This window comes from Microcaecilia unicolor, chromosome 7 (assembly GCF_901765095.1).
Source record: "Microcaecilia unicolor chromosome 7, aMicUni1.1, whole genome shotgun sequence".
Classification (NCBI taxonomy): Eukaryota; Metazoa; Chordata; class Amphibia; order Gymnophiona; family Siphonopidae; genus Microcaecilia; species Microcaecilia unicolor.
The window spans coordinates 103,240,959-103,265,746 of record NC_044037.1 but is presented as its reverse complement, the minus strand read 5'-3'; the positions used below and the strand labels follow the sequence as shown (position 1 = coordinate 103,265,746).

General features: G+C 44.2%; 1 protein-coding gene across 1 annotated transcript in view; it reads right to left on the bottom strand.

Moving 5' to 3' along the window:
* The window catches only part of GDPD3 (glycerophosphodiester phosphodiesterase domain containing 3), a 109,117-nt gene that overhangs the window by 24,009 nt on the left and 60,320 nt on the right, over positions 1–24,788 (bottom strand). The window contains exon 6 of the mRNA XM_030210068.1: positions 24,544–24,633. Coding sequence (XP_030065928.1) covers positions 24,544–24,633 — 90 coding nt within the window. The remainder of the gene's footprint in view (positions 1–24,543; positions 24,634–24,788) is intronic.

Here is a 24,788-nt window from a genome sequence, read left to right as displayed (position 1 = left end):
CTAAAATGAAAATAAAATGATTTTTTCTATCTTTGGCGACTTTGTTTTTCTATCCATATTAGTCCCAGTCTCTGATTCTGCTGCTCTCTATCTGTTCCCTTAACTCCATTTCCAGGGCTTCCTTTCCATTTATTTCTTTACTTTCCTCCTTTCTTCTTCATTTCTTGCCCTACATCCATAAGTAAAAGCTGGGTCCTCCTCCATGGAATTGACTGGAGGAGGTATAACGTGGATCCAGCTTTTGCCTATTTTCTCCATCCATGTGCAGTTTTTCGCCTCTCTTCCCTTTCCCTCATCTCCATCCATGTGCATCTTCTTCTTTTTTCTTTCCTTCCCTCCATCCATGTCCAGCACTTCTCCTCTCTTCTGCCCCTCCATCCATGTCCAGCATTTCTCCTCTCTCTTCCCTTCCCTGTATCCATATAAAGCAATAATTCTCTTTCCCCTCTCCTCCACCCAAGTCCAGCAATTCTCCCCTATCTCCTGCTCTCCTCTCCATTCATTTCCAGCATTTCGCCTCTCTTCCCTGCCCTCCCCTCCCATCCATGTGCATCTCCTTCCTGTCTTCCCTCCCCCTCCATCCATGTCCAGCATGTCTCCTGTCTTCCCTCCCCCTCCATCCATATCCAGCATGTCTCCTCTCTCCCCCTGCCCTCCTCTCCCATGTCCAGCGATTCTCCTCTGTCCCCTGTCCTCCCCTCTCATCCATGTCCAACGATTCTCTTCTCTCCCCTTCCCTCCCCTTCCATCCATGTCCAGTGAATCTATCTTCCCTGAACTCCCATCCCATCCATGTCCAGCAATTCTTCTCTGCCCCCTGTCCTCCCCTGCCATCCATGTCCAGTGATTCTCCTCTCTCCCCTACCCGCCCCTCCCATCCATGTCCAACAATTCTCCTCTCTCCCCTCCCCTGCCCTACCCTCCAATCCATGTCCAGCAGTTCTCCTCTCTCCTCTGCCCTCCCCTCCCATCCATGTCTAACGATTCTCCTCTCTCCCCTGCCCTCCCCTCCCATCCATGTCCAGCAATTCTTTCTTCCCTGCCCTCCCTTCCCCTTGATGTTCAGCGATTCTCCTCTCTCCCCTGCCTTCCCCTCCCATCAATGCCCAGTGATTCTTCTCTCCCCTGCCCTCCCCTCTCATCCATGTCCAGCGATTCTTCTTTCCTCAGCCCATTCTCCTTCTCCACTGCCTGCCTGCCTGCCAGCGAAGCGATAAAGAAAGGCTGCCAGCGTCGGACTCGGCAGCGTGAATGGTGCAGTGATTGAGAGAGGCTGGCAGCATTGGAGCTTCCCTCTGCGAGTCCCACCTATGCGGAAACAGGAAGTTGAAACAAAGTAGGCGGGACTCGCAGAGGGAAGTGCTGACACTGCCAGCCTCTCTCAATCGCTGCACCGTTTGTGCTGCCGAGTCCGTAAAAAAACAGTAAGTAGGGGAGTGAGAGGAAGGGTGGAGGACTTGCCGGGGGAAAAAAGGTGCCGATATGCTATACTGGTGCATACCGGCACAAAAAAAGCCCTGGCTATAACATATCTAACACCAGCCCTGACCCTTGCTGTAGCTGGTGGGGATCCCCAAGCATTTCCAGCTGAGGAACTCTTCAAAGGTGGCCAGAACTCCCTTCTACCAAGCTCTGCAGTTGGTGGCAGTATCCTTGAGCCACCAACAACTATGCGTGCGTGGGGTGCTGGCATTGGTGGCTCAGGGATGTTGCTGCTGCCTGCAAAGCTTGGTAAAAGGGAGTTCTTGATGCCTTGGGAGGAAGCATTCATCTGACAGAGCCTGTGGATCCCCATTAGCTAATGTATTTATATTTTGAGGTGGAGTTGGGCAGAGAAATTTTGTGCCCACCCACTTGGGGTTCAGGCTCACCCAAAATCAGCTGTCTGGCTATGCAACTAATTTAGTAGGATTTATTTACTGCCTTTTTGAAGAAATTCAGTCATGGCAGTGTACAGCAAGAATAAGTCAAACGTAGGCAATAGACAATTACAGCAGTAAAACATTCAAATAACAATAAAGGTATGTCATAGTTTTGTTATTTTGAAGTATGATTGTATGTGATGGGAGAAGGGAGAACTCCGGGTAGGGCTTCATTGTATTCATGTGTCTGGAGTATACTATTCTTGCTTTATTTGAACTATTAAATTAAAAATGATTGTACACTAAAAATAAGTTGCTGAAAACAAATTAAAAAGCAGAAAATAAAAAGCAAAAAACAGAATGCAGGTTCAAAGAACTGGAAAGATAAGCTACTGTATAGCTAATATGTTGCAGATACTGATGGAAAATGTGACAAAAACATATCACAGCTATGCCTAAAAATTGGAGCACTTATAAAGGAAACTGAAGGAATGATCTTAGAACAAGCATTAAAAATAAATGTTATGAAAGCCAAGACTGAGAAATTTTTAAATGACAACAAATGTCAATTATGCAAAGCCACAGATGAAACCATAGACCATTAAATCAGTGCCTGTAGCAAAATAGCCCAAAATAACTATAAGCAATTTCAGAATCATGTGGCCAAATTAATTCATTGGAATTTCTGCAAAAAGTATGGTTTTACAGTAGCAAACTATTAAGATCATACCATTGAAAAGAGTTATAGAAAATTAACAGGTCAAGATCTGTAGGACTTTCACACAATAAAATCAATGGTAATACCAACTTTGATAAGAGCAATACTGACTTGACCCAGAATAGATATACTATTGTTTCAACTCATCTAAACAAACTGCACTGGCCTCCCATAGCAGAAATTCTCGCCGCTTCCTGAGCCATTATGTCTAGCTCCATCCCTGGCCGCCTTCAAATCCGGGCTAAAGGCCTACCTGTTTGATGCAGTTTTTGACTCCTAACTTGTCACTTGCTCGTAACCTTTATCTTGTCTTCCTCTCTTCAATAGTCCCTTTCCCTATGTATCCTTCTGTCTCTCCTACCCTTATCCTTATTGGTCCGGTCTGTCTGTATGTCCTGATTTAGATTGTAAGCTCTTTTGAGCAGGGACTGTTGTCTTTCTTCATGTTCATTTGTGAAGCGCTGCGTACGACTGGTAGCGCTATAGAAATGATTTATAGTAGTAGGTTCAAAGCTGCTTGTTTAGTTTTTCAAATCTAACAGGGCTTCACCTTTGAACTGCTGACTAAGATCGCTTCGCAATATCTGATCCAGTCTAACAGACTGAAACAACAACTAATGCTAGCATCACCATTTCAAAAGACAATTTGAAATCAGAAGATTTTTAGCTTTCTATTGGAGTCAAAATATGAAACTCTCTACCTATTCCCATCAGAACAGAAAACAGCTACCTTAGGGGGGTCTTTTACTAAGCTGCGCTGGCGTTTTTAGCGTGCATTAAAAATAGGCATGCGCTAAACGCTAAAGATGCCAATGCATGCCTATGGGCGTCTTTAGCATGTGCCTATTTTTAATGTATGCTAAAAATGCCAGCGCGGCTTAGTAAAAGACCCCCCCCCCCCCAAATCAGCTGTTTTCTGTTCTGATGGGAATAGGTAGAGGCTAAAAACCTTTCTCTTCCCAAAGACTGCTTCATAATAACCTGTCATGACTTCTATTTCCTAGTATCATCCATTATCCTTTCCTTGAATGTTTTTAGTCTCATTCATTACACTAGTGGTCTCTAATGTTTCTCATGCCGTACACGCTATCTGCTTTTGTCTCACCTAGAATGTAAACCGCACTGAACCCTGGAAAGGGGATATTAGCAGTATACAAGAATTGAATTGAATTGAAATACTTGGAAATTTTACATTTCAGAGACATAACTCCATCAACTTTGCAAAAAAAAAAAAAAAACTACTGTACTTGGAACGGCATACTTTTTTCACCAATATCTTGCTAATTCCCAGGTCCCTAATTAATAGAGTTAAAACCAATCAACATTAAGGGGCCTGTTTACTAAGTCACAATAGAGGCGCGCTAGTGTTTTTAGTATATAGATGCCCATAATATTCCTATAGGCGTCTACATGGTTACACACGCTAAAAATGCTAGCGCACCTTAGTAAACAGGGCCCTAACTGTGGTGTGCCATGCATGAAGACATAATGATAATAATAATAATGATATGTTTTCATGTATGGCACAACATGACTGCCAATATTATCATCATTAATTATTGCATGTGTATCTTTTCTTTGGTTATTATGGCAAAAACCAAAGGTATAACGTACCTGAAGGGTTTGCACAAATGCAGGCAGTGTGATTATCCACTCCTTTGTTTCCAAAGTTATTCGGGCAGTTTAGTGGATACCAGTGTTGAATATCACTGCTATTTGAACATAAGAACATAAACATTGCTAAACCGGGACAGACTGAAGGTCCATCGAGCCCAGTATCCTGTTTCCAACAGTGGCCAGTCCAGGTCACAAGTACCTGGCAAGACCCCAGAACAGCAAAACAGATTTTATGCTGCTTTTCCTAGAATATGCAGTGGATTTTCCCAAGTCCATCTTAATAATGGCATATGTAGTTTTCTTTTAGGAAAGTATCCAAACCTTTTTTTAAACTCTGCTAAGCTAACTGCCTTTACCACATTCTCTGGCAATGAATTTCAGAGTTTAGCTACTTGCAGTACTTTTTTTTGTAGAAAAAAAGGTGCCGGTACTCATTATGGGCGGGGTCACCACATATGACCCCACCCCCATTATAACCACACCCACATTAGCCACACCCCTTATATCAGCCATGGTGCATATAAACAGACATCATTGAAAACATTATACTAGTATAGGAGAAAAAAATAACGTGATTCTTTTTCATTATAAATAATTTCTGTAATCTGTTACAGCTCCAGTATAGCCAGTGCAAAAGTGAAAGGAGGAAGACTAAAAAGGGAATTGTGAGACAGAAAGATGCTGCGAACCGCTATGTAGATAATGATGAAGAAAAAGCAAATTTGCTAAATAGATACTTTTGTTCTGATTTCACAGAAGAAAATTCTGGAAAAGGACCACAATTGACTGGCAAAAGTACATATGAGAATGGAGTGGATATAGCACAGTTCACGGAAGAGAGTGTGTATGAACAACTTGAAAATCTAAAGGTGGACAAAGCCAGGGGACTGGATGGGATCCACCCCAGGATATTGAGGGAGCTCAGAGAGGTTCTGGCGGGTCCTCTTAAAGATTTGTTTAATAAATCCTTGGAGATGGGAGAGGTTCCATGGGATTGGTAAACGGCAGATGTGGTCCCTCCTTGGAGATGGGAGAGGTTCCATGGGATTGGTAAACGGCAGATGTGGTCCCTCTTCACAAAAATGGTGATAGGGAAGAAGCTGGAAACTACAGGCCGGTAAGCCTCACTTCACTTGTTGGAAAAGTAATGGAAGCAATGCTGAAGGAAAGGATAGTGAATTTCCTGGAAGCCAATAAGTTGCAAGATCCAAGACAACATGGTTTTACCAAAGGGAAATTGTGCCAAACGAATCTCATTGAAATCTTTGACTGGGTGACCGGAGAATTGACGTGCAAAAAACAGAAGAAACCTGTCTTCGCAAAAAATAGCAACAAACAAAACAGCAAAGAGAACCAACAAAAGAAAAAAGACAAAATAAAAAAATAAAAAAATAATAAAAAATAAAAAATAAGAAAATAATAATGAAAGAACTAAAAAAAAATCCAAGTATATGTAAAAAATATAAGGCGTCCACACTTGGTTGTTGAAATTAAAAAATAAACTTTATTTATCAATGGATAGCAGGGAGAAAGGGACTCGACACAGCTGTGTTTCGGCCATATAGGCCTGCGTCAGGAGTCTATGCAAATAAAAACACATAAATAATGTAAAATGAATAAATCATTTAAATGTTTAAACGTATAATATTATCATCGCGGGACATTACAAATGGCTAAACTTTCTGTTACAAGAAATATTATCAAGCAAAAAAGATTTTTTCTCGTATCAAAAGCACCCAAACTCCAAAACGAATACATAAGTATAAATTATGAGAGTCTAAAATGTAAAAAATCAAAATTTTAATGGTCACATATTTATATAACATATCAAAACCCCAAAAGCATTCTATTAAATAAACACAAGGTTATGTGTATATATAAATCTAATGGTTATTAAACCCACTAGGTGACACTAATTGGGAACTAACAAAGATAAAATAGAGCAGATATGCGAGAGCAGTGTCCTATATCAATCATAGTATTGACACTTATATCATTTTTAATATGAGCAGTATCATATGTTGTATTTAAAAGATAAACAAAAAAGTGGTTTTATTTGTATAATAAGAAAAAAATCATATATGAAGAACCATAATTTACCTTCTCACTGTATGCTGATCTTATATACTATCCAAATGGGCAGAGAATGTGTGCATCTACAAAAAATCATAATGAAGATAATAAAAAAAGACTAATCCAATGTATTGCAAATATTCGTCATTATCATAGAGTAACCATTATTATTGAACTGGATGACTTTTTTAGGAAATGTGAAGAAAAAACCCTAGTTATAACAAAAGATGTTACGAAAGTAGCAAAACTAATGACGCATTGTCGCCAACCTTTCCTTTATATTCACATATCACACTAGATGTTGTTACATAAAGCAGCTTCAAGCTGCATGGCGTATTCTATAGCAAAACGGAACTTAGAACTGAACCCTACATACTAATGTGGAGGAGTGGCCTAGTGGTTAGGGTGGTGGACTCTGGTCCTGAGGAACTGAGTTCAATTCCCACTTCAGGTACAGCTCTTTGTGACTCTGGGCAAGTCACTTAACCCTCCATTGCCCCAGGTACAAATAAGTACCTGTATATGTAAGCCGCATTGAGCCTGCCATGAGTGGGAAAGCGCGGGGTACAAATGTAACTAAAAAAAAACCCCACTATTTTATTTTAAGCAAACGGTGTTTATCAATATGATAACAAAAAGCTTGTGCCTTAATTTATTTTTTAACAAAAATAACGTATCAATCTATTAGACTCAATGTAGATATATTTTTATCAGTTCTAAGCATGCACTAGTTATATCAAAGACTGTAGCGAAAGAAGAAAAAAATAGATTGTCACTAAACTTCCCTACGCGCTGATGTTCACGGAGAACCTCTAAACTGCATGGTGTGGTGATATCGCAAACGTCGCTAATGAAAGATCCATTTCTTAGAGAAATGTCATTATATTTCTATCAGCCTTAGACATGCACTGACTGTATACAAAAAATGTAATAAGGGTGGCAAGTGAAGTAAAGCATTTTCTCTAATCTTCCCTACATACTAATGTGTATCATTGAAAATATTTTAAACATTGTTGTATGCGGCCACTCTAAGCTGTCGCATATCTATATGACTGAATACGTGCAGCTTCATATCAACTCGTTGAGATCAATTCAAGATAGAGATGGCGTTATCTATTCAAAAGTATCTAGTCAGAGGTATAATAATCTAACTCCAATTCTATATAAGGTTATACATAATAAAAGCAAAAGGGAATAGCGTATGGGTTTACTGTCCTTACCTCTTTCTAATGTGATAGCATTGAACAGTATTCAAAACAAAATCAAGCGGGGATCAGAGTAGCGTCTCATTGCTCTAAGATTAAACAGAGCTAGTGTTTCCAAACTATTTTAAAATATCCCGCCAAGAGACAACCGAAATACATGACGTCATTTCCGACTGGTTCAAAATTGGAAAGGATGGAGTCAATGATTAAATTAGCCAAATCGTTAAATTGCCCATTAGCAAAGTCATAAGCACTATCGTTCCAATTGACCATTACATACAATGAGGTGCTTATATCGGATAGGTAGTAATTCTAAGACAAAAAGCAGGGCAGTGTGTAATACTAAAAAAAAAAGGGGGGGGGGGGGCGCTGCGCTGTTTACTACAATGTAGGATGCAGGTTCGTCAAATAAATCAACAAGCTCCCTAATGTGATAATAAAATTATATAAATTGTTAAACTGAGAAGGTAAATATATGGATGCACTCAACGTTATAAATGGAGGTGTATAATATAAAGAAAATATCTATATTTAATAATAAACTCAAAACACTTATTGTTTAAACAGAATTTTTTTTTCGTAATTTCATGACCACAACCCCACTTTATGTTAAAACTAATTTAAATTGGCTGAATTAAAATAATTAGATTTCACAAAGAATATATATAGTGGATGAGGATTTTGTATTGTTAAACCAACTTAAAAATAAAATGTAACTGATCAAATATATGGCCGATTTTGCCATAAGATGAGATACAAAAAAACTAAAAATGCAATAGGAATAAAATTTTAAGTATGAACTTTCTAAAAATATGAATTGTGAAAAAATAATTAAATAAATAAAACGCACCGTGAACGTTCTAATGAGGACAACGTTCTGAAGCCATCTGATGTCACTCCCTGAGTCCCTGGCTGTAGGGTTCGTGGCGTGAAGCCACCCAGCCGTCTCTGCCCCGCCCTCGCGTCTAAACAAACAAATCTGGAAGCGAAGCGTCAGGGAAGGAGGCGGCGCTCCCGACGTCTAGCCTTCCCTTCGCTGTGTTCCGCCTTCAAAAAAAGGCGGAACACAGCGAAGGGAAAGCTAGACGTCGGGAGCGCCGCCTCCTTCCCTGACGCTTCGCTGCCGGAAACGCCACGGAGGTAAAGTTAAAAAGAATTAAAAAAACAAAAAAGGGATGCATGGATGCGAGGGGGGGGGCATGGATGCGAAGGGGGGGGGGAGAAGAGGGCGGGCCAGGCTGGGACATGGGAGAGAGAGGAGCATGGATGCGAGGGGGGGCCATGGAAGGGAGAGAGGGGACTTGCTGGAAAAGGATGAATGGAGGCAGCAGGGGACAGAGGAGCATGGATTGGGAGGGCAGGGCTCAGGGAAAGAGGGAAATTGCTGAAAAGGGATGAATGGAGGGGGCAAGGGACAGAGGAGCATGGATGGGCATGGATTGGGAGGGCAGGACTCAGGGAGAGAGGGAAATTGCTGGATAGGGATGAATAGAGGGGACAGATGGGCATGGATGGATATGGATTGCAGGGCAGGCCTCAGGCAGAGAGGGCAATTGCTGGATAGGGATGAATGGAGGGGCCAGGTGACAGAGGAGCATGGATGGGCATGGATTGGAAGGGCAGGACTCAGGGAGAGGGGACTTGCTGGATAGGGATGAATGGAGGGGACAGATGGGCATGGATGGATATGGATTGCAGGGCAGGCCTCAGGCAGAGAGGGGAAATGCTGGATAGGGATGAATGGAGGGGGCAGTGGCCATGGAGAGAGGGGAATTGCTGGAAATGGATGAATGGAGGGGGCAGGTGACAGAGGAGCATGGATGGGCATGGATTGGGAGGGCAGGACTCAGGGAGAGAGGGAAATTGCTGGATAGGGATGAATAGAGGGGACAGATGGGCATGGATGGATATGGATTGCAGGGCAGGCGTAAGGGAGAGAGGGCAATTGCTGGATAGTGATGAATGGAGGGGCCAGGTGACAGAGGAGCATGGATGGGCATGGATTGGGAGGGCAGGACTCAGGGAGAGAGGGAAATTGCTGGATAGGGATGAATAGAGGGGACAGATGGGCATGGATGGATATGGATTGCAGGGCAGGCCTCAGGCAGAGAGGGGAAATGCAGGATAGGGATGAATGGAGGGGGCAGGTGACAGAGAAACATGGATTGGGAGGGCAGGGCTCAGGGAGAGACTCACTCTCTCTCTCACACACTCACACTTTCACTCTGACTCTCAAACAGTCACTCTCACATACACTCTCCCAAACATACACACTCCGAGGAAAACCTTGCTAGCGCCCGTTTCATTTGTGTCAGAAACGGGCCTTTTTTACTAGTAATTAAATAAAAGTCAAAATGTACAATTAATTTTTATGTTCCGAATACGCAAAATTAAATCTGTATTAGTATCAATCACGTAAATGAATATTTTAGAAAACTTTATAAAATGACAAACTTTAAAAAGATACTGCACATATAAAAGATGTATTTAAGAAAACATGATATAAAAATATGTAAAAACATATATATATGTTTTTTAACCTTTGTTATAATACATCGCTAATAAATGACAGCATAATCCCAGCAGTTCTGTACCTTGTTTATCATTGTTAATGGTTTAGTGCATTATAATATAATGTATGTATGTATAAAAAAACTAAAAATAGCACATACGATTAAATGTAAAACACATGTATATATACATTAGTGAGGGCATCGTGTTCATATAAATCTAATGGAAATAAAGACACCTATCAAATGTTTCTATGTCCTATTGTGTCGTTATGTGTGTGATTGGTTATTATTGGTCAAACAATTTGCATATCATCTTCTCCATGTGATCTAGACGTAATCTACTTAGATTTCAGCAAAGCTTTTGACACGGTTCCCCACAGGAGGCTCTTAAATAAACTTGACAGGCTGAAGATAGGACCCGAAGTGGTGAACTGGATTAGGAACTGGTTGACGGACAGATGCCAGAGAGTGGTGGTTAATGGAATTCGCTCGGATGAGGGAAAGGTGAGTAGTGGAGTGCCTCAGGGATCGGTGCTGGGGCCGATTCTGTTCAATATATTTGTGAGTGGCATTGCCGAAGGGTTAGAAGGTAAAGTTTGCCTTTTTGCGGATGATACTAAGATTTGTAACAGAGTGGACACCCAGGAGGGAGTGGAAAACATGAAAAAGGATCTGCGGAAGCTAGAATGGACTAAGGTTTGGCAATTAAAATTCAATGCGAAGAAATACAAAGTGATGCACTTAGGAAGTAGAAATCCACGGGAGACGTATGTGTTAGGTGGTGAGAGTCTGATATGTACGGATGGGGAGAGGGATCTTGGGGTGATAGCATCTGAGGATCTGAAGGAGACGAAACAGTGTGACAAGGCGGTGGCCATAGCTAGAAGGTTGCTAGGCTGTATAGAGAGAGGTGTGACCAGCAGAAGAAAGGAGGTGTTGATGCCCCTGTATAAGTCATTGGTGAGGCCCCACCTGGAGTATTGTGATCAGTTTTGGAGGCCGTATCTTGCTAAGGATGTAAAAAGAATTGAAGCGGTGCAAAGAAAAGCTACAAAATGGTATGGGATTTGCGTTACAAGACGTATGAGGAGAGACTTGCTGACCTGAACATGTATACCCTGGAGGAAAGGAGAAACAGGGGTGATATGATACAGACGTTAAAATATTTGAAAGGTATTAATCCGCAAATGAACCTTTTCCGTAGATGGGAAGGCGGTAGAACTAGAAGACATGAAATGAGATTGAAGGGGGCAGACTCAAGAAAAATGTCAGGAAGTATTCTTTCACAGAGAGAGTGGTGGATACTTGGAATGCCCTCCCGCGGGAGGTGGTGGAGATGAAAATGGTAACGGAATTCAAAAATGCATGGGATAAACATAAAGGAATCCTGTTCAGAAGGAATGGATCCCCAGAAGCTTAGCGGAGATTGGGTGGCAGAGCTGGTGGTGGGAGGTGGGGCTAGTGCTGGGCAGACTTCTACGGTCTGTGCCCTGTGTCGCGTGCTCGAGGACCTTGGCATACTGTCAGGCTTCTTCCCCGGGAGCACTGGGTTCGTGAGCCCATGGGCCACTACCGTGGAGCGGCAGTGGCAGGCAAGATCACCTCCAAGGTAGAGATGAGACAAAACTGGACCGGAACCCCGGACTGGAGTTCTACACCGGAATACACGGAACTGGAACGCACCGGACGGGTGCGCACTGGAGTGGAGCCCGCTGGACTGGAACACACTGGAGGGCCCCACAGGACTGGAACATACAGGAGTGAAACCCGCTGGACTGGAACACACTGGACCTAGGCTTCACCTACGCTTGACCACCTTTCCCCGAGGGTTGAGCCCTCAGGTTCTGGCAGCCGGTAGGACTTACAGGAAAACCCGGAACTGGAACTTGCAAGCAGGAACAGCAGGAATGAAGATCCAGGAGTGCCCCCTGGCACCTAGGCGCAGGCAAGGCCGACAGGCAGGGACTGTCCGGGTTCTGGCAGTCGGCAGGTTTAAACACAATGACTAGTAAACTGTACCTAGGCTAATAGAAACACTATACCCAGACAAACCAGTCATACACAAGAAACATACACAGAGCACACTCAGGAGACTTGAAAGCTATACACCAGCTAACAACAAAGCTGTGCCCAAGCTAACAAGTCATGCACTGGAAACAAACACAGAGCACTAGCAAAGCTATACACAGGCTAACAAGCCACACGGTGCCTAAGCTGGCTAGTCTAAACAAACACAGAGCACTAGCAAAGCTATACACAGGCTAACAAGCCACACGGTGCCTAAGCTGGCTAGTCTAAACAAACACAGAGCACTAGCAAAGCTATACACAGGCTAACAAGCCACAAGGTGCCTAAGCTGGCTAGTCTAAACAAACACAGAGCACTAGCAAAGCTATACACAGGATAACAAGCCACAAGGTGCCTAAGCTGGCTAGTCTAAACAAACACAGAGCACTAGCAAAGCTATACACAGGCTAACAAGCCACACGGTGCCTAAGCTATCTAGTCAAACATAGAAACTCACACAGAGCAAACACTGAAACAGTGTACAGAGCACTCTATACACCAGGGCCCTAGATGAAATGCAAAGGCCAGGGCTATAGTCTCTAAGTGATTAATAAAGCCCTTCCACACCAGAGGTACAGCTGCAGCAATCACCTTGCATCCAAACAGAGGCTTGACACACAGAGAAGTCAGCCCAGCGGGAGCCATCTTGGATACTGGCATAGAGGAGTCGGCGGCAGCCATCTTGGAAAAGATATAGCCCACACAGGTGAGGTTCAGTAGGGCAATCAGCACACAGAGCCAGAGAGAAACTAAGACAGAGACAGACACAGAGACAAGCAGAAGCCAGCACAGCCACTGACTCCCAGAAACAGGGTAAGTCTGAGGGTGGTCACGGCCACAGACGTAACACCCTGAAATGGCAGATGCAAATCAAGGTCAGGTATACACATAAAGTAGCACATATGAGTTTATCTTGTTGGACAGACTAGATGGACCGTATAGGTCTTTCTCTGCCGTCATCTACTATGTAAGACAGCAGATGTAAATTCTCAAATTGGACATATTCCAAACACTAAAATGAAAATAAAATTATTTTTTTCTACCTTTGTTGTCTGGTGACTTTGTTTTTCTATCCATATTGGTCCCAGTCTCTGATTCTGCTGCTCTCTATCTGTTCTCTTAACTCCGTTTCCAGAGCTTCCTTTCCATATATTTCTTTACTTTCCTCCTTTCTTCTTCATTTCTTGCCCTACATCCATAAGTAAAAGCTGGGTCCTCCTCCATGGAATTGACTGGAGGAGGTATAACGTGAATCCAGCTTTTGCCTATTTTCTCCATCCATGTGCAGTTTTTCTCCTCTCCTCTCCTCTCTTCCCTTTCCTTCATCTCCATCCATGTGCATCTTCTTCTTTTTTCTTTCCTCCCCTCCATCCATGTCCAGCACTTCTCCTCTCTTCTGCCCCTCCATCCATGTCCAGCATTTCTCCTCTCTCTTCCCTTCCCTGTATCCATATAAAGCAATAATTCTCTCTCTCCTCTCCTCCATCCAAGTCCAGCATTTCTCCTCTTTCCCTGCCAACTCCTCCATCCATCCATGTCCAGCAATTCTCCTCTATCTCCTGCTCTCGTCTCCATCCATTTCCAGCATTTCTCCTCTCTCCCCTGCACTCCCCTCGCATCCATGTGCATCTCCTTCCTGTCTTCCCTCCCCTCCCATGTCCAGCGATTCTCCTCTATCCCCTGTCCTCCCCTGCCATCCATGTCCAGCGATTCTTCTCTCTCCCCTTCCCTCCCCTCTAATCCATGTCCAAAGATTCTCCTCTCTCCCCTGCCCTCCCCTTCCATCCATGTCCAGCGAATCTCTCTTCGCTGACCTTCCCTCCCATCCATGTCCAGTATGTCTCCTCTCTCTCCTGCCTTCCCCTCTCATCCATGTCCAGCGATTCTCCTCTGCCCCCTGTCCTCCCCTGCCATTCATGCCTAGCGAATCTCTCTCCCCTGACCTCCCCTCTTATCCATGTCCAGCGATTCTCCTCTGCCTCCTGTCCTTCCCTGCCATCCATGTCCAGCGATTCTCCTTTCCCCTGCCCTCCCCTCCCATCCATGTCCAGCAGGTCTCCTCTCTCCTCTGCCCTCCCCTCCTATCCATGTCCAGCAATTCTCTCTTCCTTGCCTTCCCCTCAAATCCATGTCCAGCGATTTTCCTTTCTCCCCTGCCCTCCCCTCCCATGTCCAGCAATTCTCCTCTCTCCCCTGCCCTCCGTCTCCTCCATGTCCAGCGATTCGTTCAAACCCCAGCCCCCCCCCCCCCCTCAGCTCCCCGACTTTCCTTGAAATCTTTAATTTACCTGAAGTCGTGGCGAACCGGCAGTAAAAACAGCTGGCAGGCAGGCTTGCCTCCTCGTCGCTTCCCTACCCTCTCAGCACGTCCCGCCCTCGCGGAAAGGAAATTACATCAGAGGAAGGTGGGACGCGCTGAAAGGGAAGGGAAGCGACAAGGAGGCAAGCCTGCCTGCCTGCCAGCTGTTTTTACTGCCGGTTTGCCGCGACTTCAGGTAAATTAAAGATTTCAAGGAAAGTTGGGGAGCTGAAGGAGGGCGGGGGGAGCCGAGGGAGGGCAGGGGGGCACAGGTGCATGAACGGAAGGGAGCGGGCAGGTAAGCCAGACCTCACAGAAAAGGTGCCGGTACGCCGTACTGGTGCGTACTGGCTCAAAAAAAGCACTGGTTACTTGTTGAGTGAAGAAATATTTTCTACGATTTGTTTTAAATTTACTACTTAGTAGCTTCTTTGCGTGCCCCCTAGTCCTAGTATTTTTGGAATGAGTAAACAAGCAATTCACATCTACCTGTTCCACTCCACTCAGTACTTTATAAACCTCTATCATATCTCCCCTCAGCCGCCTCTTTTCCAAGCTGAAGAGCCCTAGCTGCTTTAGCCTTTCCTTATAGGGAAGTCGTCCCATCATTTTTATTATTTTCGTCGCCCTTCTCTGTACCTTTTCTAATTTCAATATATCTTTTTTGAGATGTGGTGACCAGAATTGCAGACAGTATTCGAGGCGCGGTCGCACTTTGGAGCAATAGAAAGGCATTATAACATTCTCAGTTTTGTTTTACATTTCTTTCCTAATAATTCCTAACATTCTATTTGCTTTCTTAGCTGCCGCACACCAAGCAGGGGGTTTCAAAGTATCATCAACGATGACACCCAGATCCTTTTCCTGGGGGGTAACTCTTAATTTGGAACCTTACATCAAGTAACTATGGTTTGAGTTCCTCTTTTCCCCATGTATCACTTTGCGCTTGCTCACATTAAAAGTCATCTGCCATTTGGATACCCAGTGTCCCAGTCTTGTAAGATCCTCTTGCAATTTTTCACAATCCTCTTGCGATTTAACAACTTTGAATAACTTTGTGTCATCAGCAAATTTAATTACCTCACTAGTTATTCCTTTCTCTAGATCATTTATAAATACGTTAAAAAGCAGCGGTCCCAGCATAGATCCCTGGGGTACCCCACTATCTACCCTTCTCCATTGAGAATACTGACCATTTAACCTTACTCTCTGTTTTCTATCTTTTAGCCAGTTTTTAATCCACAACAGGACATTGAGGGGCATTTTCAATATGACGTCTGAGTCCGACTTTGTATGTTTTGCAAAAAACGTCCAAAATCTGAATAGCAAAGAAGGTCATTTTCAAAAAAGAAAAACGCTTATCTTTTGTTTTCAAAAATAGAAGGTTTTGTGATTTGGACGTTTTATTCTTTGGTCCATTAAAAAAAATAAAATAAAACGTCCAAGTGCAAAACACACAAAATCAAGCCATTGGGATGTAGGAGGAGTCAGCATTTTTAGTACACTGGTCCCCCTGACATCCCAGGAAAGCAGGGCCGGTCCTAGGGTCTCTGGTGCCCCCCTGCAGACTATCAGTTGGCACCCCCCCTCCCATATCCTTTCACTCTTCTCCCACCCTTCCCCTGTCCAGCGATTCTCCTTCACCTCCATCCCCCTCCCATTTATGCCCACCTGCCCGCCCTCTTCTCCCCCCAACATCCCTCTTTTCTTCTTGCCACCCTGTGTGGTTTAAGTCTTTTTTAAAATTTACCTCCGTCCCAGCATCCGCATCATTTCAAAGCCCTACCCATCTCTAGCCTTCCCTCCCTTCTTGAGTTTGTTCCCGCAGAGTCCCGCCCTCGAGGAAATGACATCAGAAGGCGGGACTCTGCGGGAATGAACTCACGAAGGGAGGGAAGGCTAGAGACGGGCAGGGCTTTGAAATGATGTGGACGCTGGGACGGAGGTAAATGACAGATTTAAACCCCCAAGGGCGGCGTGGTACGGCGGCACAGCACCGCAGCGGCGCCCTTGAAGGCAGGCGCCCCCCTGCAGTGCTTACCCCGCTTACTGGGTTTGGCCAGCACTGCAGGAAAGCAATAGGGCACCCTAGGGGGCACTGCAGTGGACTTCATAAAATGCTCCCATCTGACCATTGCTTCCTTACCTTGTTTACTGAGCCCACCCAAAACCCACTACCCCCAACTGTACACCACTACTATAGCCCTTACAGGTACAGTAGGTTTCTGGTGAGTTTTGGAGGGCTCACAGTTTCCTCCACAAGTGTAACAGGTATGGGGAGGTAGAAGCCTGGGTCCACCTGTCTGCAGTGCACTGCACCCATCACTAGACTACTCCAGGGGGCCTGAATGCTGTTGTAATGGACCCGAGTATAACATCTGAGGCTGGCATAGAGGCTGGCAAGTAATGTTTTTCATCACATTTTTTGGGGGTGGGAGGAGGTTAGTGATCACTGAGGGAATAAGGGGGGGCATTCCTGATTCCCTCCTGTGTTCATCTGGTTATTTAGGGCACCATTTTGTGCCTTATTAGTTATAAAAACAGGTCTAGCTCAAAACGTCTTAGTTTTAGTCCTGGACGGTTTTGTTTTCTTCCTTTATGGCTGAAAAATGTCGTGGAGGGACATAATCGAAAGGGACGCCCAAGTTTTCCTGAGGACGTCCTCGCAGGATGTCCCCAGACAGGGGTGGGGAAACCCGTATTATCGAAACAAGATGGACGCCCATCTTTCATTTCGATAATACGGTCAGGGACGCCCAAATCTGGAAATTTAGGTCGACCTTAGAGATGGTTGTCCTTAGAGATGGTCGTCCCTGATTTTCGGCCATAATGGAAACCAAGGACGCCCATCTCAGAAACGACCAAATCCAAGCCATTTGGTCATGGGAGGAGCCAGCATTCATACTGAACTGGTCCCCCTGTCATGCCAGGACACCAACCGGGCACCCTAGGATGCACTGCAGTGGACGTCAGAAATTGCTCCCAGGTGCATAGCTCCCTTACCTTGTGTGCTGAGGCCCCAAAACCCACTCCCCACAACTGTACACCACTACCATAGCCCTTAGGGGTGAAGGGGGCCACCTACATGTGGGTACAGTGGGTTTCTGGTGGGTTTTGAAGGGCTCACATTAACCACCACAAGTGTAACATGTAGGGGGGGATGGGCCTGGGTCCGCCTGCCTGAAGTGCACTGAACCCACTAAAACTGCTCCAGGGACCTGCATACTGCTGTCATCGAGCTGGGTATGATATTTGAGGCTGGCATAGAAGCTGGAAAAAATATTTTTTTTACATTTGTTTTGAGTGTGGGAGGGGGTTAGTGACCACTGGGGAAGTAAGGGGAGGTCATCCCCAATTCCCTCCGGTGGTCATCTGGTCATTTAGGACACATTTTTGTTGCTTGGTCGCAGGGCCGTGCCAACACGGTAAGCGAGGTAAGCATGGCAGGGGGTGCCTCCCTCTATGGGGCGCCGCCGCACCATGCTCACCTCGCTCGCCCTCCCGCTCCCATTGTTCAACTTCCCGCCCTCTTCTCCCCCCCAACATCCCTTTTCTTTTTTTTTTCTTTTTAAATTTACCTCCGTAGCAGTCCAGCAGCGCAGCATCAGTGAAGGAGGCGGCGCTCCCGACGTCTCTAGCCTTCCCTTCGCTGTGTTCCGCCTTCTTCTGACGTCACGTCAGAAGAAGGCGGAACACAGCGAAGGGAAGGCTAGAGACGTCGGGAGCGCCGCCTCCTTCACTGATGCTGCGCTGCTGGACTGCTACGGAGGTAAATTTAAAAAGAAAAAAAAAAGAAAAGGGATGTTGGGGGGGAGAAGAGGGCGGGAAGTTGAACAATGGGAGCGGGAGGGCAGGGGAGAGACGAGAGCATGGATGCGAAGGGGAAGGGGAGAAGAGGGCGGGCCAGGCCAGGCCAACTGGGACATGGGAGCGAGAGGAGCATGGATGCGAGGGGGGGGTCATGGAAGAGAGAGGGGGAATTGCTGGATAGGGATTAATGGAGGGTGACAGAGGTGCATGGATGGGAGGGGCAGGGCTCAGGGAGAGAGGGGAATTGCTGGATAGGGAATTAGGGATGAATGGAGGGGACAGAGGAGCATGGATGGGAGGGCAGGGCTCAGGGAGAGAGGGGAATTGCTGGAAAAGGATGAATGGAGGGGGCAGGGGACAGAGGAGCATGGATGGGAATGGATTGGGAGGGCAGGGCTCAGGGAGAGAGGGGAATTGCTGGAAAAGGATGAATGGAGGGGGCAGGGGACAGAGGAGCATGGATGGGCATGGATTGGGAGGGCAGGGCTCAGGGAGAGAGGGGAATTGCTGGAAAGGGATGAATGGAGGGGGCAGAGGACAGAGGAGCATGGATGGGCATGGATTGGGAGGGCAGGGCTCAGGATGAGAGGGGAATTGCTGGATAGGGATGAATGGAGGGGACAGATGGGCATGGATGGATATGGATTGCAGGACAGGGGTCAGGGAGAGAGGGGAATTGCTGGATAGGGATGAATGGAGGAGGCAGGTGACAGAGGAGCATGGATGGGCATGGATTGGGAGGGGAGGGCTCAGGGAGAGAGGGGAATTGCTGGATAGGGATGAATGGAGGGGGCAGGGGACAGATGGGCATGGATGGATATGGATTGCAGGGCAGGGCTCAGGGAGAGAGGGGAATTGCTGGATAGGGAATTAGGGATGAATGGAGGGGGCAGGGTGCAGATGGGCATGGATGGATATGGATTGCAGGGCAGGGCTCAGGGAGAGAGGGGAATTGCTGGATAGGGATGAATGGAGGGGGCAGGGGACAGATGGGCATGGATGGATATGGATTGCAGGGCTCAGGGAGAGAGGGGAATTGCTGGATAGGGATGATTGGAGGGGGCAGGGGACAGAGGAGCATGGATGGGAGGGCAGGGCTCAGGGAGAGAGGAGAAATTGCTGGACATAGAGGGGAGGGAAGAGAGATGAAGGAGATGAAATGAGGGAAAAGGAAGAGAGGAGAAAAACTGCACATGGATGAAGAAAATAGGCAGAAGCTGAGGACCAGAAATGAAGAAGAAAGGAGGAAAGGAAAGAAATAAATGGAAAGGAAGCCCTGGAAACGGAGTTAAGAGGACAGATAGCAGCAGAATCAGATACTGGGCCAGCATGATCAGAAAAAGAAAGTCACCAGACAACAAAGGTAGAAAAAAAATCATTTTATTTTCATTTTAGTGTTTGGAATATGTCCACTTTGAGAATTTACATCTGCTATCTTATTTTGCAATGTATAGCAATTTGTTTCTAAGAATATTGCTGACAATTCCTGTCAGTGTGGCAAGTGGTGAGCGATCATTTTCACGGGGGGAGGGGGGAGCCGCCGCCGCCGCCACCACCGCCAACTGATAGTCTGCAGGGGGGGCGCCAACTGATAGTCTGCAGGGGGGCGCCAGAGACCCTAGGCACGGCCCTGCTTGGTCGTAAGAAAGAAAGGACCAGGTAAAGTTGTCCAAGTGTTCATCAGGGATGCCCTTCTTTTTTCCATTATTAGTCGAGGACGCCCATGTGTTAGGCACGCTCCAGTCCCGCCTTCGCTACACCTCCAACACGCCCCTGTGAATTTTGGTCGTCCCCGCGATTGAAAGCAGTTGAGGACGCCAAAAATTGGCTTTCGATTATGCCGATTTGGGTGACCCTGTGAGAAGGTTGCCCATCTTGCGATTTGTGTCGAAAGATGGGCGTCCTTCTCTTTCGAAAATAAGCCTGTAAGTCTCAGGAATGCCCAAGTCCCACTCTGAACACACCCCGATATGCCCCCTTGAGAGTTTGACACATTTCTGATGGAATTCAAAGAAACATTTCTAAAAATAGGTTTCAAAAATGCTGATTTGGATGTTTTTGTGAGAAAAACGTCCAAATGCTGCTTTATGCCACTTTTTAGACGTTTTTCTGTTTTGAAAATGAGCCCAATTGTCTTCTAACCCATGACTTTCTAATTTCCTCAGGAGTCTTTCATGAGGTACTTTGTCAAATGCCTTTTGAACCTAGAAGATGTACTGAGCCAAATTTACAAATTAAAGAGTAGTAAATCACCTGGCCTGGAAGGCATACATCCAAGGGTACTCAAAGAACTCAAGCATGAAGTTGCTGAGTTGTCATTAAAATCATCCATAGTACCTAAAGATTGGAGGGTGGCCAGTGTGGCACCAATTTTTTAAATGGGTTCCAGGGGTTATCTGGGAAATTACAGACCGGTAAACCTAATGTCAGTGCTGGGCAAAATAGTGGAAACTATTATAAAAGAACACAATTACAGAACACATAGACAAACATGGTTTAATGGGACAGAGTCAGCATGGGTTCAGCCAAGGGAAGGCAAGGTTCTGGTATGGATTAAGAATTGGTTATTGGACAGAAAACAAAGGGTAGGGTTACATGGTCATTTCTCTCAATGGAGGAGGGTGAACAGTGGAGTGCTGCAGGGATCAGTGCTATTTAACATATGTATAATTGATATGGAAATCAGAACGACGAATGAAGTGATTAAATTTGCAGATGAAACAAAACTAGTAAAGGTTGATAAAACACGTGTGGACTGTGAAATATTGCAGGAAGACCTTAGGAGATTGGAAGACTGGGCATCATGGCAGATGAAATTTAATGTGGACAAATGCAAGGTGATGCACATTGGAAAGAATAATCTGAATCATAGTTACCTGATGCTAGGGTCCACCTTGGGGGTCAGCAAGCAAGAAAAAGATTTAGGTGTCGTTGTAGCTAGTACACTGAAATCTTCTGTTCAGTGTGTGATGGTGGCCTAAAAGCAAACAGGATGCTAGGAATTATTAGGAAAGGGATGGTGAATGAGACTGAAAATACTATGATGCCTCTCTATTGCTCCATGGTGTGACCACATCTTGAGTACTGCGTTCAGTTCTGGTTGCCATATCTCAAAAAAAGATATAGCGTAATTAGAAAAGGTTCAAAGAAGAGCGACCAAAATCATAAAGGGGATGGAACTATTTTCGTATGAGGAAAGGATAAAAAGGTTAGGGCTCTTCAGCTTGGAAAAGAGATGGATGAGGGGAGATATGATTAAGGTCTACAAAATCTTAAGTGGTGTAGAACGAGTAGAAGTAAATCGATTTTTTTTATTCATTCCAAAAGTACAACGACTAGGGTGCACTCAAGGAAGTTACATGGAAATAATTATGTCAGAAAGAAAGTAGATGGCAGAAAAAACTCTCCTGAAGCCTTTACCAGTTATAGACAGCTACTCTCTATAAGCAAAATACCATTACAGCACATAAAACATTGCTCTCAGCATGGTCCCCCATGTAGGCAAACTTTCCAAATTTTTCACTAAGCCATGAACATCCTTAGCTGATTCTCAAGTTCCCACTACTCAAGAATTGGCAGCTTACTTTGAACAGAAAATCGTGGACATACAATTTTCTGGCTCTAAGAACAACACATTTCACACAGCTCCACATGATGCCATTCCATCCTTTTTGTTAACATCATTTGTGACAATTTTTCTACCTTATAGTCACAATATAATAGCATCTTCATTGATAACTGGTGTAGTCCTAAATGCATGGAAGGTAGTCCATCTCTGTCCATGAGTTGAGGATCCAAAGAACAGCTCCCAGGATGCAGCTATCGACCAAATGAGAATCTTCCAATCCTATCTAAATTGACTGAACGCACTCTCTCAGAACTTTTTTACTTTACTTTATTGGATTTATATCCTACACACATCTGAGTCAAGAACTTAGTTCTGTGTGGCCTATATTAAACTAATCAGATATATCAATATATGTTGAGTTGGCTAGTTTAAATTAAGCAGATATAGATGTTCAGGTTAGATATGTGAGAGGAGGAAGAAAAGAGATAGATAGATGAGAACAACTTCTAGACTTTCTTAACACTACTAATGTAGTGCATCCATATCGAACGGGATTTCGTAGAAAACAGTCCACAGAGACCACGTTGTTAGGTCTCACTATTAGAAAATTCATCTAGATCAGAATAAGGCTGTGTCATTTTTTATTGCTTTTGATTTGTTTAGTGAGTTCAATCTAGTAGATCATAAGCTTTAGTTAGATCATCTCTGTATTATAGGTCTGACACGTTGCCTTGGCTTGGTTTCAATCATATCTTTTCAGCCATCATATGTAGTCTCTTGGCAGAATCAAATCTCAGTGCCTTTTGCGCTTCCTTGTGGAGTTTCACAGGATTCAGTACTAGCATCTACACTGTTTAATATCATTCTTGCTTTCTTGCTAACACTGATTCAATTCATTGACTTAATTTCTTTTGTGTACGCTGATGACATTCAAATATTGAGTGTAACTGATCCTTCCTCACCGTCTGCTATACAGGAATTAAATAGAAAACTTGATCAGATTGCTACTTGGTTGACTTCTCATAAATTAAAATTAAATGCCAGTAAAACCAAAGACATGATATTTGGCTCTGCTACACAACAACAGATGCTGCTGCCTATCACTATGGCAGGCACCCAAATTTGTTTAGTGCCATCTATGAAGATCCTGGGAATTCACATTGATAGTCAACTCAATTTCAATCACATATCTCCTTTTTAGTATGGAAATGTTTCTTTAAAATTAAACAAATTAGATTAATTTAGTCTCGTTGACCCGTGATGCACTGAGAAAACTCCTCCATTCATTTATTATAGGAAGCTTTGATTACTATAATTTACTCTTTTCTGGTCTCTGATTACAGGACATCAAACGATTACAACTTGTCCAAAACACAGCTGTAAAATTACTTTTTGGTACTATTCATCGGGATCATGTTACCCCTCTATTAAGGTAGGAACATTCGCACCCACCTCCCGACAAGGCGTATTTTAAAATCTTTAGCTTGTCCAGAAAATATGCTCTTTTGAAACACCTTTATTTCTTTTCCAATATCTTGTGCCCTATATCCCCTTGCGACTCTATGATCTTTGCAGCAGGAGCTACTAATGGTGCCATCGTTTCACCATATTTGTTTCAAGCATACCTGTTGCTCCATTTTCTCGGTTGTTGTTCTGTCATTTTGGAACAATCTTCCATTAGGTTTCCATAAGAAAGCATCCATTTCATGATTTAAAACTGATTTTAAATCTCTTAGTTCTTTCCTAACTTTTATAAAATTTTATTGTAAACCGCTTAGAAAGTTATTTCCTGATGGGTGGTATATCAAATATTAAACTTGAAACTTGGTTGTTGCCATCCAATTATTGATGGTTAACAGCTCGTTATCCACTAAAGTTGTGTGCACATCTCGGCAGTACGCCCAAATCTGAGACTCATATATAGAATCCAGGGGTAAACATGTAACTGGTGGTATTCTATAACCTGCATGTGCAATGCTGTGTTCTAACCTCCAGATTCTATATATGGTGACTAAAGCTGCATGCATGCAAATTTGTCAGTGTGGTCAAACTGCACACACAACTTAATTGTTTAACAAACCAGTGAGCAATTATTAGCACTAATTAGAATTTACGTGTGCAACTTTGTAATTGTATTCTGTAAAGTGGTGCTTGTAAATTCTAATGTACAGATCTTAAAAGGGGGCATGGCCATGGGTGGGTCATAGATGTTCCTAGAAACTATGCGCACAGTTATAGAATATGCCCGATCTGCACTTTACACCAGGTTATAGTTGGCATAAATGGTCACACCTAAATTTAGTTGCAGGTCTGGGCACTACATGTATTCTATAAACTATGCCCAACATTATGTGTGGTTTATAGAATAGCGCTAAGCACATTTTTTTCACACCTATTTTTTCAGCGCCATATATAGAATCTAGTTCTAAGTGCAAAAATGTGCATGCAAGATTATAGCGTGAGGGAGAGTATGGCTCTTACAAAATGACCCCATGCGTAAAAGAAAATGATATGGTAAAAACATGTGTATTTGTAAATGCATGTGGTATAGGCATGTTCTGGACAGAGTTTGGGTGGAGTCATAGTTTATGTGTATGCTTCATCTTTAGGAATAATGTCTACCTCTCTAACATGGGGCAGTGAAGAAATCCAAATGACACCAAAGATTTGGGATTAAGCGTACACCCATCTATCCAATTGGCAGCACTGCTGCCATGCACACATCATTACCTACAGCAGTGGCCTGGCCATTCCTTACTAAATTATAAAGCAAGGAAATGACCCCCCCCCCTTCCCCATTAGCTAACTTACCTCCTTTCGACATTTGTTCATGATAGCGTTGCTGACACTAGCCCAGATTGTTCTGTCACTACGCTGGTACTGCTTCACAAGATCTGATACCTGGGAATGAAAGTATAGGAGAAAAATACATGTCTATATATGTGTGTGGGTACACAATTGCAAATGGATGTAAAGTCCCATGCCCAGATTCCACTGCTGCTCCCTCTTCCCCGTTCTCTTCTCATCAGTTCCAAGGGAGAAGAGAGGAGTCCATA